The 17,184-nt window shown below is 33.7% G+C and overlaps 1 protein-coding gene across 2 annotated transcripts in view; it reads left to right on the top strand.

Annotated features, from left to right (window-relative positions):
- MAP4K5 (mitogen-activated protein kinase kinase kinase kinase 5) overlaps positions 1–17,184 on the top strand; it is a 96,388-nt gene that overhangs the window by 46,690 nt on the left and 32,514 nt on the right. For both annotated transcript variants that reach the window (XM_090270848.1, XM_090270847.1), the window contains exons 12-15: positions 2,122–2,203; positions 3,050–3,166; positions 8,527–8,605; positions 16,126–16,184. In XM_090270848.1, the coding sequence (XP_090126974.1) occupies positions 2,122–2,203; positions 3,050–3,166; positions 8,527–8,605; positions 16,126–16,184 (337 nt within the window). The remainder of the gene's footprint in view (positions 1–2,121; positions 2,204–3,049; positions 3,167–8,526; positions 8,606–16,125; positions 16,185–17,184) is intronic.

Genomic DNA, 17,184 nt, shown 5'->3' with positions numbered 1-17,184 from the left:
GTGAGGAAAGGATTTGAAATAAATACATTCATATTTTTGAGACTCATATTTTTATTCTATACTCTCATTAATTACATGTTGACTTTTATGGAAGATGATATGAAAAAGTTTCCCAAATACCATAACACTTAATATTAATCTACCTTCCTTCCCTAATATTTAAAAAGGTTATTACTTATTTTTATTCTTATCTCTTCTTTCTCATACAAAGTAAAGCCGTTTGAATATTCTTATGATTCATAAGGATGTTTTCATTTGAATGATAAAAATTGAAAATTGTTTTTCTGGTAATGTTTTTCCATACATTTAATTAAAAAAAAAAAGAAACCTATGCAAATAACTTTCCAGGTTATTAAATTCAGTAATTTTTCATCTAGATTACATGGATCTCTTTGAGGGTTATTGGGCCCCCAAATTCTTTATGCATATGTATTCATTATTCTGGTGAGATAGTTCATATCTTATTTCAGATTCTAAGAGGCCAGTTCCCAAAACGTTCTAAAATACTGTTTAATTTATTTTTATTTAATCTTTTTTTTTTTTTTCCATTTACCATTTAGTCCCCTTCTGTGCATAGTATTACTTAGGAGCCAGGTCATTCTGGGGATGATGCAGGCATGAAAGGCAAATCATACTGTGGAAATAAAGGAGTTTATATTCTGCTAGCTGTGTTCTTTTGTATTGACATGGGTTTCTTCCTATACTTTGTTACCCCAAGTTTTTAAGCAAATGATACTGAAGAGCTTTATGGCAGGAATGACTGAATATTCATTCAGGAATGAATGACTATTAGCTATAACCACTAATTTCACCATTCAATTCCAAAGCAGTCATTACCATTGGAGTACCTTTGCCAGTCTCAGGCACTTTATGACTCCATACTGTCTTCTCCACAAGTCACTAGATACAATGCAGTGATGTGATATCTCTGAAGAGAACTACTGTGTGTTTGCTGTCATTGCTAATAACTAAGGTTATTCTTGTTGTTTCTTACTCAGTCCTTCCTCCAGTGGAATTTTGGCTTTTAATTACCGTATTTTTCGCACTATAAGATGTACCTGACCATAAGATGCACCTAGGTTTAGAGGAGGAAAACAAAAAAAAATATTCTAAACCAAATGGTGTACTAAAATATTTAATAAAATATAATAGAATAATATTTCAACCATGTAAAGTGAACATTCAACAGAGGTATTAAGAAACATCATCGCTGTCATTAACAAATGAGGAGAGACTTTAAGGTTCAAGTACTCTTAGTTTTCTGGGAACCCCAGGAACTCATCATCGCTAGTGTCAGAATTTATGAAGCACAGTTGCTCACAATCACTGATAACCATTTTCTTTGCTATCTTCATATATGATACTACCTTCAGTTCCATCTAAGGCATTACTAATGCCACATTTTTTGAATGACTGTACAATGGTTTCATCCTTCATTGACAGGTCAGGTAATACACATCATGGTCTGTGATGCAATATTTGTTCCATAGGACACACACACACTTTGGGGTGAAAAAGTATATCTTATGAAGTGAAAAATATGGTAATAATCTAAACATGATTCCTTTGTTATGTCTTTTTATTTTCCCCACTTTATTGATACAGAGGGCAGAAAAACTTCTGGTTGCTAAAATCACTCCTTTTTCCTTGCCCTCATTTCTAACAAATTCAGTGACCTTTTTAAGGCTTTAATTAGTCTTTTACATTAACCACCCTATCTCCATGCCATTCAACTCTTTTGGTATAGCAAAATATTTACATACTGTATGAATTAGGCACTGAGGAAACGTCATTTTGATTCCTTAGTTTAATTCCTGAAATGCAAAATTATGCATCCTGTAAATGATACAGTTATGCATTTCTACTTTCTAGTGTATTTTTTAGAGCTCATATATTACTATTCTGTTAATTAATTGCATTTTACTTAAGAAATGAAGCTGTTACATTTTCAAGAAATATACTGTGCTTTGGATTTAGTTTTTGGTGTATATAGAGCTAGGAAGCCAAAGGAAAAAAAAATTATGTGTTTTGGACTAACTACTTGTAAGTTAACTTTATATAGAAACACCAAAAAACTAATATTAGTGAAATATTTTTATACATGTCTCTTTTTATTTGAAGGTCATCAACATTCCATAATTTTGTCAAAATAGCACTAACCAAAAACCCCAAAAAAAGACCAACTGCTGAAAGACTTCTGACTGTAAGTCATTGAAATTATAGGGGAATTTTCTGTAATTATGCCTTAATTAGACATATCACTAGAACAAAAATATTTTGGTTTTTTAATATAAAAATGTTAGTGATCTCTTATGGCAGGGGTTCAGCAAACTTTCTGTAAAGAGCCCAGTAGTAAGTATTTTAGGCTTTGTGGGCTGTATACCCTCTGTTAGAACTACTCAGCTTTGCCCTTGTAACACAAAAGCAGCTGTAGACAGTACACACAAATGGGTATGATTTTAATACCCCCCAAAAGTTTATTCACAGAAAGAAGCAGTGCACCAGATTTTGCCCATGGGCTGTATGAGCTGTATATAGTTTGCCAAACCCTGCCTTAGAGAAAACTTAAAAATGTTGCAATTATCTAAAGTTAATTGCTTTTCTTGGCTTCTTCTGTAAATTTATAGAATACACTGTATGTATATGTGTTGGTTAAATATTTTTATAGTATAAAAAAGCAGTGATTATAGCAGTCTAAGAAAACTTTATTTAAATGTCTAATTTTTATGGTATGTCTTTGTACATTAACATAATTTTATCAATATAATGATAGGAGTAATGAATGTCATTGTTATAGCCAAGGTTTTAATTTTACAGCCTAATATATTCATGTTATAAACTTGCCCCACAAAACCTCTTTAGTTTTATAATATATAATTATGGGTTCTCTGATTAATATTTTTGCTAATATGTTCTGTACTTTATTTGTATTAGTAGGCTCCCATATGCTTGTCTCTGATATTTACTGAATGGAAAAATACAAATAATATTTCTGTAAGCCATAGATGTAAAAGCATACCCATGATGTTTCGTTTTGTTTTTTACTTAGCATACTTTTGTAGGGCAGCCAGGTCTGTCTAGGGCCTTAGCAGTTGAACTTTTGGACAAAGTGAACAATCCAGACAACCATGCAAACTGCATGGAAGGAGACGATGATGACTTTGAGGTATTTGTAATCTAATATTTGAAAATAAATGTATAATGTGGCCTTACAGTTTGTTTTCTAATTCCGTCTTTTAAGTTAATTAAAATGGATTTAGCTACAAAGATTAATTAGCAATATAAACTACACTTACCCTGAATATAACTACCAGTTGATACTTTTTTAAAAAATTGTGGTATAATATACATAACATAATAATTTCTAAATACTAGTTCTTTCTAGGTTTTTGTAGTTTCTTTATTATACAGATCATTAACAGAATACAAGTGATTTAAAAAAATTAAGTTGAGGTTCCCATAGAAATTTTTTCCTTCCCAATATTTATTCAGAACTATTATTTCTTACATAAGTATATGTAGAGCTATTTATAACTATGAGTATGCTTTCCTTCTCTAAAAATATTATCACTGAAAATATTGTTGAATTATTTTGAATATATCATACTTACCAATATAACTTGTAAATCAGGAATGAGGGACTTCCTGCCCATTGGCAGGTACCTATTTATACCTATATATGACAACGATATTTTTTTCACTAGTCTTTTCCTCTTCTTTGATTCCTTTTTATTTTTGTGCTTCTTGGAATCTGTCTCTTCATTTCTCTTTATACCTTTATTTCTTTTTATATCTTTGTCTTCATTTTAGGCAAGATTATAAAACTAAACTTTTATGTTTTGTTATTTACTGAAAGAAATTTTCTACTTCATGTTCTTAAGTTTTAAATTATACCATTTAAGTATCATGATAACTACCAACAGTCATTGGGTGGTCATTGTGTGCCAAATTATTTCCATGTTAACTTATCTAATACTTAGAATAATCCTTTGCAATAGGAATTATTACTGTTCCCGTTTTACAAATGAGTAAATGAAGAAGAAAGAATGAAAGTAATATGGCCAAGATTATATGGCTATTAAGTAGTGGAACCAGGATTTTGATCCATGCAGACTAACTCTAGAGCCTATTTTCTTAGTTAATATATCATCATTTCTATGTATGAACGTAATGGAAATAGTTATTAAACAATCTTTAAAAACTAATCATTGAAAATGAATATAGCATAGTCTTACCATAGGTCCCCTATGAATATTTTGTGGAATGTTATATGAATAGTTGAAAATATTAACTAAATCAGCCATACATAGATTTTTTTTTACTTTAAACATTATTTGCAGACTTGTAATAATTCATAAGACTTTAATCTCTTAAAAATTAAAAAATTGTTTTACCTTAACTATATTATTGACTCCCCAAGTTAAGTTATTACTTAACTCCCCCAATTAGTCTTTCATTGGGTGTGTAAATATCAAAACTTCTCTTTTACTCCCCATACTATTTTGCTTGGCTTCCAAAATCCACTCTGCAAGTGTGATAACTGTTATGGACTGGGAAACACAAGGTACTGTGGAGTCATAGGAACAAGAAAGGACTCACTGTAGAAATGACATGTATGCTAAACCTGAAGGATAAGTTGAAATAGAGGAAGAGAGCAGGGAGAAGTGTTTTGAGCAAAGAGAAATAAAAGCCTGGTGATAAGAGAAAAGGCAATGAATTTGAGGAACTAAAGATAAGTCTTGTTAGAGCAGAAAACAAGGAAGGAAGTGGCAGGAGATGAAGTTATAGATATTAGCCAATTTCACATCATGTTAAAAATTTTAGGCTTTAGTCCAAGGGCAATAGAAGTTAAAGGGTAAGGGAGTAAAATAAATAGATACACATTTTAAGATCTTTATGATTTCAGAGTGGTGATTCCATTTCAGAAAGCCTGTTAAGAGGCTGTTGAACTTATCTGGAATAGAAATAATGGTGTTTTAGACTAGGGTGGTAGAGTGAGGATAGAGAAAAGTGGACTAATTCAAGATTTATATGAGATAGTTGGTGATTGGATGAAGACATGAGGGGTAGGGAGTAAGAAAGGGTTTATTCCAGATTTTGAATTAACAGCTGGGTGAATTACAGAAGTACCATTTATTGAGATAGAAACACTAGAGTAAAACCAGATTTGGAAAGAAAGTTAAGTTTAGTTTTTATATATGGTAGTTTTTATATTACACAAGACTTCGAAATGGAGAAATCTCATGAAGAGCAAGAGTTAAGTGGTTATAGCTTGGGTAGAAGAGTTTGGACTAGCGATATAAATTTGAGAGGCATTAGATATAGAAGTAGTTGATACTTTAAGGAGTAGTTGTAGTCACCCAAAGGAGCCATGTAGAATGAGAAGAGAAGAGGGCCCAGGATAGCATCCTGAGATTTCTCCCAAAATTTAAGAATCAAGTAAGCTAGCCTTGCTTGTTTGACTCAGTTGATTGGGTGTCATCTGCAAAGCAAAAGGTGCATTCCCAGTTAGGGCACATGCCTAAGTTGCGGGTATGGTCGTATGAGAGGCAACCAGCTGATGTTTCTTACGTTGATGTTTTCCTCTCTTTCTCTCTCCTTCCCCTCTCTGTAAAAAATAAATAATTTTTTTTTAAAAAAGTAAGCTAAGGGGAATGGCAAAGGATTGCTAAAGAACATTAAAATAAGGGAGGAAAGTTTCAGTCAGAATACTGAATAGAAGTTAAATCTTTGGATTTAGTTGGTACTGTTTGATTACTTTAAAAGGACAATTTTTACATAGTAGAGGTAAAACTAGATTGAAATAACTTGAAAAATATAACAAATCATTTATGAAATTTAGTTGGGAAATGGAGCGTTAGGAGAGAGTGATAGCTGGAGAAAAATGAGTTGGTGGGGAATTTGTGGACTGTATTTACATGGGGCAAAAAGCTTGGACAGGATTAAGTGCTTACGAAAAGGATCCAGGAGATAAAGATAGAATTGTCACATGAAGCAACATGAATAGTCCAAGTCCCTGAGAAGGAAAGATCTAGATTTTGATGAGGGACTTGATCTGAGATGAAGAAACACTACTAGCCTTGCATTAGAGAGGGAAGCTGAGAGTGTAGCTAGTAGTTTTCTAGTTGATGTTTCTGTTTTCTCTGAAGTAAATGGCAAGATTATTTCCTGGAAGTGGGAAGGAATATGGAGAATGGGGTAGAAGAGTGTGGAGAAGGTGTGAGGTGGTAAATTTATAGGTTAAATGACTAGAGAAGTGTTTTGGGCAAAGCTGAAGCCTCTGATGAGATAAATTTTCAGTGTGTTCTACTGTGTAATTTTCCTTCAGCAGTCATTTGTATCCCAGATCTGAACACAAAAGTAGCTACTTTTAATTCATCCAGGGTTGTCATTTTGGCATGCCAGTGTAATGAAGGACAGTAAGGCAAAGGGAATGTAGTAATATTGACAAAGGGATTGCTTGAAATAGTGGTCTACCAGATATAAAGTGGATAAGAACAAAAGTGAACATAGCAGAAATGCTGATGGAGAGTGAAAAAGTAATGGATTGATGGACTTGAGATTCTAATGTGAACATTTAAAAAGTTTAATGGGAATAAATAAGTTTGGAGTATAGTATGAATGTGTATATCAAAGCTGATGACAGGATCCAGGGTGTGATCTAAGAATAGAGAGTGCACTGTAGTATGGGAGAAGGTCTTCAGAGCTTTGAGGTCAGAAAACCTAAGTCCAGAACAATGGGCTTTTGAAGTCTGTTGGTATGATAGTGGGTCTTGCAGTAGAGAAAAAACATGAGCCACTGTCTGAGTCATCAGTGAATGAGGAGTCACCAGAAATTTAATAGATAGGGGTTGAGCTGAAAGCATAGTTTTAAAAATATCAGGAACTTATACAAAAGGGTGGAAATAGTATGCTTCTCACTTGATTTACTACAATATTCTTACTTAGTTAACCTACGTCCAGTATTTCTCCCCTCCACACCCCCTTGCACACTTAACAGGTTACTCTTAAAGATGACTGGTGATGCCACTCCCTCTTGATAAAGTCTCCAAAAAATACCTTTGCCAAGAAAATAAATAAAAACCATAGCCCGACACTCAGTCTTTTACAATCCTGCCCCTCCTTAGACTCCTGCCAGTTTTGTCATGCCTTCACTTAATCTTCACTATAGCCAAATAGAAATCATCTCCAATTCCTCTGACACTCCACAGTTTCCTTTACTTGTTGTCTCATTTGGTTCATATCCTTTCTGCTGGCTAGAATGCATTCCCCACATTGCTGCACATCCAGTGCCTACTTGTCCATCAAGGCCCCAGATCAGATTACAGGCCTTTCAGGAAGAACTTCTATAACCCCTTCTGGTGAAAGTCATTTCTCCTTCCTCAGGGCATTAATAGTAATTTTCTTAATGACTAGCATTTAGCATTTTCTAATCTTACAAGTATTTTGTTTCTTATCTTCCTGTAAGTTCTTTGAAGATCTCTTTCTTTAAATTTCTTTAAGATTTTATACAATATAGACATGGAATAAGCAAATAAACTTCTCAAATACTTTAACATGCATTGTATTTTTTAAAATTTTTGTCCTATACTTTATTATTAGGTAGTCATGTTTGTCGGTAAGTGAACATTTAATTGAAAAAGAAAGTTTGACCTTTTAACTTTATCATTGAAATTTTTTTTAAAGCTGAAGTGATTAAGAACTTCAAATTGATAGTCATAAAACAGTCCCAGAGATGTAAAGTACAGCACAGGGAATATATGCATAGTCAATAATATGAGGGGGGACCCAGAAAAACTGGAATTATCTTCTAGAGGGCATGCCTCTCGTAGTACAGGCTTCCCCCCACCAGGTGAGTGTTCTAGGAACCCATCTGTATCAGTGTACCAGCTGGCATTGTTCTGAGAGGCTGCTTTCGGCCTCAGTGAATTTTTTTTTGAAGAGTCTTTCAGCATGTTGGCCCATTTCTTCATGGGTGATTTATGAGTGCACCTGTCCAGACCACACTTGAGTGTTCAGCAGTTCTTGACCAGAACAGCATGACCCATGCTCCAACCTCCCTATTCTCCTGATCTCACCCCCAAGGGACTTTTTTTTTGTTTGTTTCCCTGGATGAAAAAAAGTCCTCAAAGGGAAACATTTTGCTGATGTGGAACAGGTGAAACAAAAAATGACAGAAACACTAGAAGACATCAAAATCGATACGTTTGAAACTGTTTGAGCAGGGGAAAAAATGTCTCGATAGGTACATTGCATCAAGTGGAGAGTACCTGGAAGGTGACTGAAGTTTAAACATGTAAGAATAAATACACAATTTTTTATAAATAAATTCCAGGTTTTTCAGGGGGTCCCTTTTCATATTGTAATAACTATGTATGGTGCCAAGTGGGTACTTGAAATACCACTTTGTAAAGTAATGATTGTCTAACCATTCTGATGTACACCTGAAACTAATACAAAATAATATTGAATGTAAACTAATTGAAAATTTAAAAATTTAACTCTATATCATGTTTATATCCACAGCCCCATGCAATTATTCGTCATACCATTAGATCTACTAACAGGAATGCCAGAGCTGAACGGACAGCTTCAGAAATAAATTGTATGTGTTTGGAATACATTTTCAATTGGTGGTTTTGGAGGGTTGAGCTGGGTATTTGTGTGTTTTTTTGAATAATAAAACCTCAAACTAACTGAGACTACATACTTTAACATATTAGAATACCTCTAAAATATGGGTTGTTTTCTTGGTTTATAAAAGAATTCCCTTGGTTTACAATAAAATAGTTTTTATTTTTTAATTACAAAGGCAATATATGTTCATTGCAGAAAATTTGCAAGAGGAAAAAGATGAGAAAATCAATACTGCCTATAATCACATTACCCAGTGCCAACCCACAGATAATATTTTGCTGAAATTTTATCTTACTTTTCCATGTATATTTTTAGATGGCTGAATTTATAATATACATAAAATTTTACTTAACATATTCAGATGTATTTTCCACATACTAGCCTTGACTTTATAACTATTATGTTTGATGGTTGCATTCTATTTATTGATTGATATGTTATAGTCAAACATTTCATTATTGTTGGACACTTGCGTTGGTTTTAGTTTTTTTCAGTCAGCTTAACACTAAGATGAGTCTTTTCTAAAATACATATTTCATAAAGGGGAATAGATTTTTATTCGGTAAGTTAATCAATGACAGGAAAGAGTTTTATATCAATAATATTTATCATTTTAGCTATAGTAATTTAGAAGAAAGATTTGCAAAGAAGTTTAAAGTATGGATATGTTAACTTAAATGCATGCTGGTTTCAAAAGAGATTTAAAGTATTAGTTTACAGTAAAATAAAATACAAATAAGAATTACAACCCGTAATGGAGGAAGATAATTTATTAAATATCTAGACTAATTAGAATTATTGCATATTAACATTTTAAGTCTGACTTTTCTTGAATCCAAATATTTCTAGCTTTCTGGAAACAGCATTGGAAATGTAGGTCAGTGGAGAGTTAGAATGTCCTTCCCATATCAGTTATTTCAATTATGTCCCTTTATAGTTAAATCAGTAATTCAAGATTTTATCTCTTTGCTAGTCTCAGATTAGTGATGCTGTTATGCTATCTTCTTATATAACCCCGGGTGAACACTCTGGGCTTCAAATACCAGACAGAAAAGTAGCAAAGTTGATATTCCATTATAAAGCTGTCTTTATTTTATGCAGCTGTGTAGTATTCGATTAATATACTCAATTTATCCATCTTTTCTTGTATAACTTGGGTTTTGGGTTATGTTTAGCAAGGCCTATTGTTTCTCTTGGATGTTTATAGTTTTATATTTTAATATTAAATCTTTGATAAAGGTATTTATTTAGTAGAAGGTACAAAATATGAGTTCAACTTTGGTTTCTTTCCAAATGACTACCCATTTGTCTCACTGCTGTTTATTAAAAACTTAATATTTTTAGTGATCAGTTTGGTAATGTCACCTTTATTTTGTACTAAATTACCACATATATTTTAAGAGTCTTCCTGGAAATTCTGTTGCATTAATATGTCTAATCATGTGCCAGTGGCATGCTTTTCTTTTAGATTTTTTTTTTTATTTAATCTTTATTGTATTTTTTCCCATTACCATTTAGTCCCTTTATTCTCCCCTCCCCCCAGCAGTCACCACACTGTTGTCCTTGTCTATGTCCCTGAGTCCTTTTTCCTTTTTGCTCAGTAGGAATGTGTATGAAAGGATGAACAAGTATACTATAAAAATAGACCCAGAGGCCTGTTTCCTTAGAAACTTGGAATGTTGTATTCAGAAACCCTTTTATTTGAAGTTCTGTATCTAGGTTGTATATTGAGGCTGCTTCTCTCTTGTCAGGGATTTAGATCTTCCAGGGAAGAACAGAATGGTTATTCTAGTGAATATGATTTCATACAGCAAAGTTTCTGACAGTCTGTGATTTCACAGAATGGCATTTCTCAGTAAGAAAGCAGTAGTAATTTAGGGAGGGATCATCATTATGTGATACTTTACATATGCAGCATATCCTTGGGAAAAACATTGTTTCTGACTTTGCATTTGGATTTGTATCTGTCCTTCTAGCTTTATGAATGGCAAAGCAGATTACTTTCTCAGTCTGATCTGTATATGCATTTATTAGCTAAATTACCTATATTTTAAATTGTTTTGTCATCTGAAAGTCACTTAGTGGTTGAGTCTAATTTACCTAGGAAACTAACTGATTACAAGAAATAGGAACCAAAGGAAGATGAGAGATATCCACAAAGAGTGTACCCCAACATTTGGTTTAATTGTATGGTTTTAGCTGACTCACAAGTTTTAGCCAGGTATTGAATTCATACAATGGACTGACTTTCACTGCAAAGGTATCATATATAAGAAATAACAAGTGTGTCTGTCAACATTCCAAAATCTTCCAACTTGCAAAGAAGAAAAAAATATAGAGAAAAAAGAGGAAAGGAATTAGAGAACTATAGCATACACATTAAAGTATGACAGAGTCTCCTGTCGTCATGTTCCATGCATCTTGGCAAATGGATTTCATGTCATCTTCAGCTTGATCCAGTAGGCTTGTGTGGAAACTCTTCTTTTTGCAGTCATCTGCTTCTGAAGATTCTTTGTCATCTCAAGTTTGAGATGCCCTATGGAGAGAACTTGCATTGACTTAAGATTGGCCTTTGTCTCTATAATTGAGAGACAGGACTACAAGGATCATAATCCTGTTTACTGTGGTGTTAGTTGTTAGTAGTACCTGGAAAGATGCTACTTATTGAGGTTAAAGAGCGGTTTTCCAGAAGGCAATCTGAGTTTTAATCATGAAAAGGTTATTTCAGAGGAAATGCTTCTTGGATGTGTTTGAATTTAAAATTGTGTGTACTGTATGAGTCTCAGCTATATTATTCTATAATGTGGAAACTGGAGTTGGGGGCAGTATTCCCAGATGTGTAAGATGCTCAGTTTTTGGTTCATTGGAAGAGAGAGAATGAGCTCCTAAGGGAATTGAGCTCACTGTCATTCACACCAAAACAAACACATACTTTAGGCTGAGGAAGTATAACGATTTCTGAGTTTACCCAGTTTGTGTTTTAAAATTCCATTTGTCCCTCTTATCTTACCTGTACACAGAGGCACTAGAGGTTTTGAGTAAGATGTGTTGTCTTACAAAGCTCCTTAGTAACAGTTCTAGGAAAGGGTTTACATCACTAGAAAAGTAAGTTTTCCCAGGTAGGAAACAAAAAACTGCAGCAACTTTTCTTTGCCATTTCTAAAGTTGAGGCTTTTTAACAAACTTTGATCCATCCTAGATATAAACATATGATAACCAAAAATAAAGCCTTTGTTAACAGAAAAACTGTTCATGAAAAATTATCTGAAGTATGGCATACCCATATGCCCCATCACCATTTATTCCCCCTATGCCTATACTCTTCCACCTTTACCCACCCCCGTACCCTCACATTCAACACACCAGAATTTAAGACACAAAATAGAAAATATCCAGGTGCATCACTTGGATCCTTAATAAGTACTGCAGTATGAAACTTCTGTTGGTTTTTGGTTTGTTTTATTAGCAATTTGACTGTGATATGCCTAGGTCTGAGTTTTGCTTGTTTTATTTGTGGTTCACCAAACTTCTTTGATCTACGAATTGTTTTTTTCCATCAAATTGGAAAATTTTGGGTCACTATTTCTTCAGATTTTCTGCCCCAGCTTCTCCTTTCTCCTTTTGGAACTTCATTTAAATGTTAGACCATTTGATGTTTCACAGGTTGCTGAGGCTCTGTTCTCTCTGTCCCCCATATATCACATGTGCTTTTTTGTTCTCTATACTTGAGTTTTGTTTCTATTGTCCTGACTCTCAACTACTTTGATTTTTTTTTAATGTGGTGTTCAGTCTTCTCCTTAAGTCCATTGGTGAATTTTATTTCAGATATTGAATTTTTCATATCTATTTCCATTTATATATATAGATATATGTATATATGCAAGGTATGTCCAGAAGGTATCAGCCATGTAATATGAAAAACAGAGACATTTATAGAAGAAGATACAAGATACAAGAAACATTGTATATAGGACAGTGACGCCTCAGCCCCCCTTCAAAGTAAGCACCTTGGGACCTCACACAGTTTTCCCAGTCACCATTAGCTGCCCTATCACATTCTCCTGAATCTCATCAATGGTCAGAAATATCATCCCTTTGAAAGGTGATTTTAGTTTTGGGATAAGCCAGAAGTTGCAGGGTGCCAAATGTGAGCTGTAGGGGGACTGAGTCACCTGGGTGATTTGCTGTTTTGCCAAAAAAACTCTGCATGAGAAATGATGCATGAGCAGGCACATTGTCATGATGCAGCTGCCAATCACCAGTTGCCCGCAGCTGCAGCCTTCTGAATCATCCAAATAGTTTCCTTGGAGGAATGTTCAAGCTTAATGCAAAATTTGATGCAGATTCATTGTTCTACTCGCTCAGTCATTTTGAATGTGATGGCCACACAGTGCACATGCTCAGTGGCGTCTACTGCCCCCACTGACTTAAGTACAGTGAAGTCATCATTGTTTGTACATGTGCATTCCAATCCACTCTCCTTGGCTGCCAGGTTACATCGATATTGCACAAACCATTCTTGTTATATGAACAATAGCTGGACTTTTTCTGAACAGACCTTGTATAATATACATACAAACTATATATATAATTTCTGTTTTACTTCTGATAATTTCCATCTCACTTCCTGTGTCCATCTTTTCAATTCTTGAACATATAATGGCAGTTTTAAAGTCCTTGTATACTAATTTCAACATCTGTGTCATCTCTGAATCTGTTTCTTTCTATTTATTTTTCAACTGGTTATGGTTTCTGTTTTCTCCTCTAGTCATTTTTTTATTGTATCTTGGATGTTGTGACACAGCACTGAGTGTCTAGATTTTGTCCTCCTTATTTTAAAGAGTATTTAATAGTTAATTTTGGTAGGTCAGCTTGATCTTTTCAAGGCTTGTGCCAAGTTTTACTAGAGTATTTAGCATGGTCTTTTTTCTGGGTAGAAACTCAGATGTCTTTCCTTTGTGTTATCTTCATTTAACTCACCTCGGTCTCTTAGCTCTTTTCTGACATACCTTGCATAATTTCGCTTTGCTTGAGGGCAGTTTAGTGTTCAACTAAAGCCTTAACAGATCTCTTGTCATATTTCTAGAGCTTCTTTATGCAGCTTTCTCATTTCTGGTATTCTGCCTTTCTAATTACCACTCTCTAAGCAGCACCAAACTCCAGTCTGTTTCCTGCGCCCAGTGAAACTGTTACTCTCTTTGGGTTCCACTGCCTTGTGCCCTAGTTTGGAAAGTGAGGGTGAATGTGGGTCTTGCCACCATGCAGGTAGTTCCCTTCTCTCAAACCTTGTGGTGTCTATTATCCATTGTTTCATATACTTTGTACCCCACATGTATTTGTGTTACATGTATGTAGTTGTTTATAGCAGAAGGGCAAGTCCAATTCCTATTACTTCAGAATGCATGATCTTTTGGAGAAAATGATGAAATATAATAGAAACCTTCCATCTTTTTATTTTCATAGCCCTAAGATGCGTCCAAAGGTACTGTCAGGATTTTCTTTAAACAAAACAACTTGGGGTTCATCCAAGAACAATGATATTGTTATGGCATTCTGTGCCAGAAGTTATAGCTGCAGTAACTTTAGGCTAGTCAGAAAGAATTTGAATTTTTTAAGAAGTACTTTTATTACATGTTAAAATAAAACATCTTAAGTATTTGCTATTATATATGAAATCTCTCATTTTATTTTCATTCACTGAAACTGGTATTGGGATGTGGTCTTTAATCCAAATTTATGAAACTCATTTACTCCAGGAACTTCTTCGTCATCTAATTTGCTATAGATGTCTAATTTCTTTTTTAAAAACAGTATTTTCTTTTTCCCATATTTATACCTTTTATAATTCAACTCCAGACTTGCTTGCTGGTATTTCTAGTTGTAACAAAAAGAAAACAAAATAAACTTGAGTATATCTCTATCTCAAGTGAATGAAGTGGTTCTTTGTGAATAATAACAGTTCTTGAATTAAGATGTTTTTTAATTATGTTAAGAAATAAGCCATTGAAGAACAAGGGTTTTTTTTATTTTAGGTTTTTTGTCTTTGTTTTTGTTTTTTAGATTTTATTTATTTGTTTTCAGAGGGGGGGGGAAGGAGGGAGAAAGAGAGGGAAAAAAAATTGATGCATGAGAGAAACACCAGTTGGCTGCCTCTTGCCCCCAACCAGGGACCTGGCCCACAACCCAGGCATGTGCCCTGACTGGGAATTGAACCAGTGACCTTTCGGTTCACAGGCTGGCCCTCAATCTGCTGAGCCACACCAGCCAGAGCTATTTTAGGTTATTTTTGAAAGTCGATATTATATTTAATAGAATGCCTTCCAATCTTTCATTGTAAATTTTGGCTTAATGTTTTTGTTTAATGTAATGAGTTATGTGCATACTTTTTATTGCTTTACAAATCTTGTCTTTTAGACATAAGGACAACTGGATTCTTTTTGAAAGTAGTTGTTTAATATATTTAGGAATCTTGCATCTCTATGATGAAAGTTCTTTTAATTTGAAATTTTTTAGTCTTTTTTTTTTCTTCTTTTTTTTTTATTGCTGTTCTATTACAGTTGTCCCATTTTTACCACATTGCTCTCCCCTGCCCTCCCCACCTTTCCTCTCTCCTACAGTCAATCCCCACCGTGTTGTTCATGTCTGTGGGTCACTTATACTAGTTCCTTGACTAGACCCTTCCTCTTTCCCCCCCTTCTCCCCCTCCCCCCTCCCCTCTGGTCATTGCCAGTCTGTTCCTTGTTTCCATGCCTCTGGGTCTGTTTTGCTCCCTTGTTTGTTTTTGTTCTGTATTAGGTGAGATCATATGGTATTTGTTTTTCACTGCTGAATTTTTTTAGTCTTTTAGTCACCTTAGATTTTAGAATTTTAAAATTCTATGTACTTTATGAGTAAATTATAAGCCATCTTTGTCTCTGTTTTAAAATATTTTATATAAAAGAAGAATTCTTCAAGTATTTTTAATAATTCTAAAATTAGTCTAACTGGGCCAAATAAAATATAAATTTAGCAAAATACAGTATTAGATTCCTGAATGCATTGTAACACCTAGTTTGACAAATGTCATTTGTTCTTTGTAGGTAATTATAAGTAGTTTGGTGGTGGCGTTTGGGTTCATCCCTGCCATAAAGTTGTAGCTTATATTAGTCTCAAAACAGTCTGCAGCCTAGAGAAAATCCTTAAAGTGTTTTTAAATCCTTTAAACTCCTCTAAGTCATCTACTTTTAGTTTATAAAAAGCTCTTATACATAAAACATTTTGACTGGAACCAAGAATTAAATAGAGTTGTTCGGAAGATAACAAATTGTTACTTTCTTTTGGTAAGCATTAAAGTAAGGGGTATCCTTATAGTTAAAAAAGAGAGAGAGAGAATTTGTGTTTTTGTCTCCTCTCTTACTTTAACCCACCCCAATACACATGTTTCTCATTACATTTCTTAGGTCAGCTCTGTAAGATAGAATTTGTTAATAGCTATTATATATTTTGCAGTTGACAAATTACAATTTGAACCACCTCTGAGAAAAGAAACAGAAGCACGGGATGAAATGGTAGGTGTTATGACTTAAAAGCATTAATTTTGATCATGTAATTCACACATTAAAATTTGAAAAAGCCTACAGTTAGGTGTATTTTTTCCTAGGGTAAAACGTGTAATTTACTATTTGACCATTCTGAGACTTTTGAAAAACTTATTTAAGTTATTAAGTACTAAGTACTGTATATAGAAGTTGATGCTCAGCTTTAAGCTCTCATTATCTTTTTTTTATTGATTCTTTTAGGCTTGTACTACATTGTTGCATTGCTTTACTGTTTTCAGTAGTTATTTGTTAATATAAGTTCTTTTTTTAACTGTCGCTCTTATTTTGTGGTTACTGTTTAGTTAACCCTTCCTTATCTGAAAGGAAAGAGGTAGCAGATAGAGCAAGATATTATTAGAGTCAGCCTAGACATTATCTTAAACTACTTTGTATTAGTTTCTAGAGTAATCGTCTTCTGTTAATGGATCTCTTCATCTTAACCCTTGGAAGCGGTGCTCGTCTTACTATATATAGGATCGGGCAAAAGTAGGTTTACAGTTGTGAATACATGGAACTGTTTATTCCTGTGTTGTTTGTTTTTTTTGGGGGGGGTTGTTAATTATTATATTGTTTTCCATTTGAATGACTGTAAACCTGCTTTTGCCCAACACTGTGTATTGCTATATAATAAACTCTCAATGTCTATACTAGTAGGGGAAAAATAGTAGCATCAATTAAATTAATGATAATATGATGTTTAGTTTTCCATGCTAATGAAGTAGTGATGCAAATAACTCAATTAGTTTTTTTGTTTGTTTGTTTGTTTGCTTGTTTTACTTTGGAATATATTAGCTCAGTGGTAAAAAGGGCTTGCCACACTTGAATCTATATTATAATATGTTTATGAAATTTCTTAAGTTTAGTCAACTGATCATTCATTGACCTAAATATGTCAAATGACAGCTAATTAACTGGAGATTAAAAAATTGAATGAAAACAAAGATGATTAAAAATTATGACTAAATGTTTT

The sequence above is a fragment of the Furipterus horrens genome, unplaced genomic scaffold (assembly GCF_987537825.1).
Source record: "Furipterus horrens unplaced genomic scaffold, mFurHor1.1.pri manual_scaffold_3, whole genome shotgun sequence".
NCBI classification, from domain to species: Eukaryota; Metazoa; Chordata; class Mammalia; order Chiroptera; family Furipteridae; genus Furipterus; species Furipterus horrens.
Note: the sequence above shows the minus strand (reverse complement) of the source record. Positions and strands in the feature narration are given on the sequence as shown.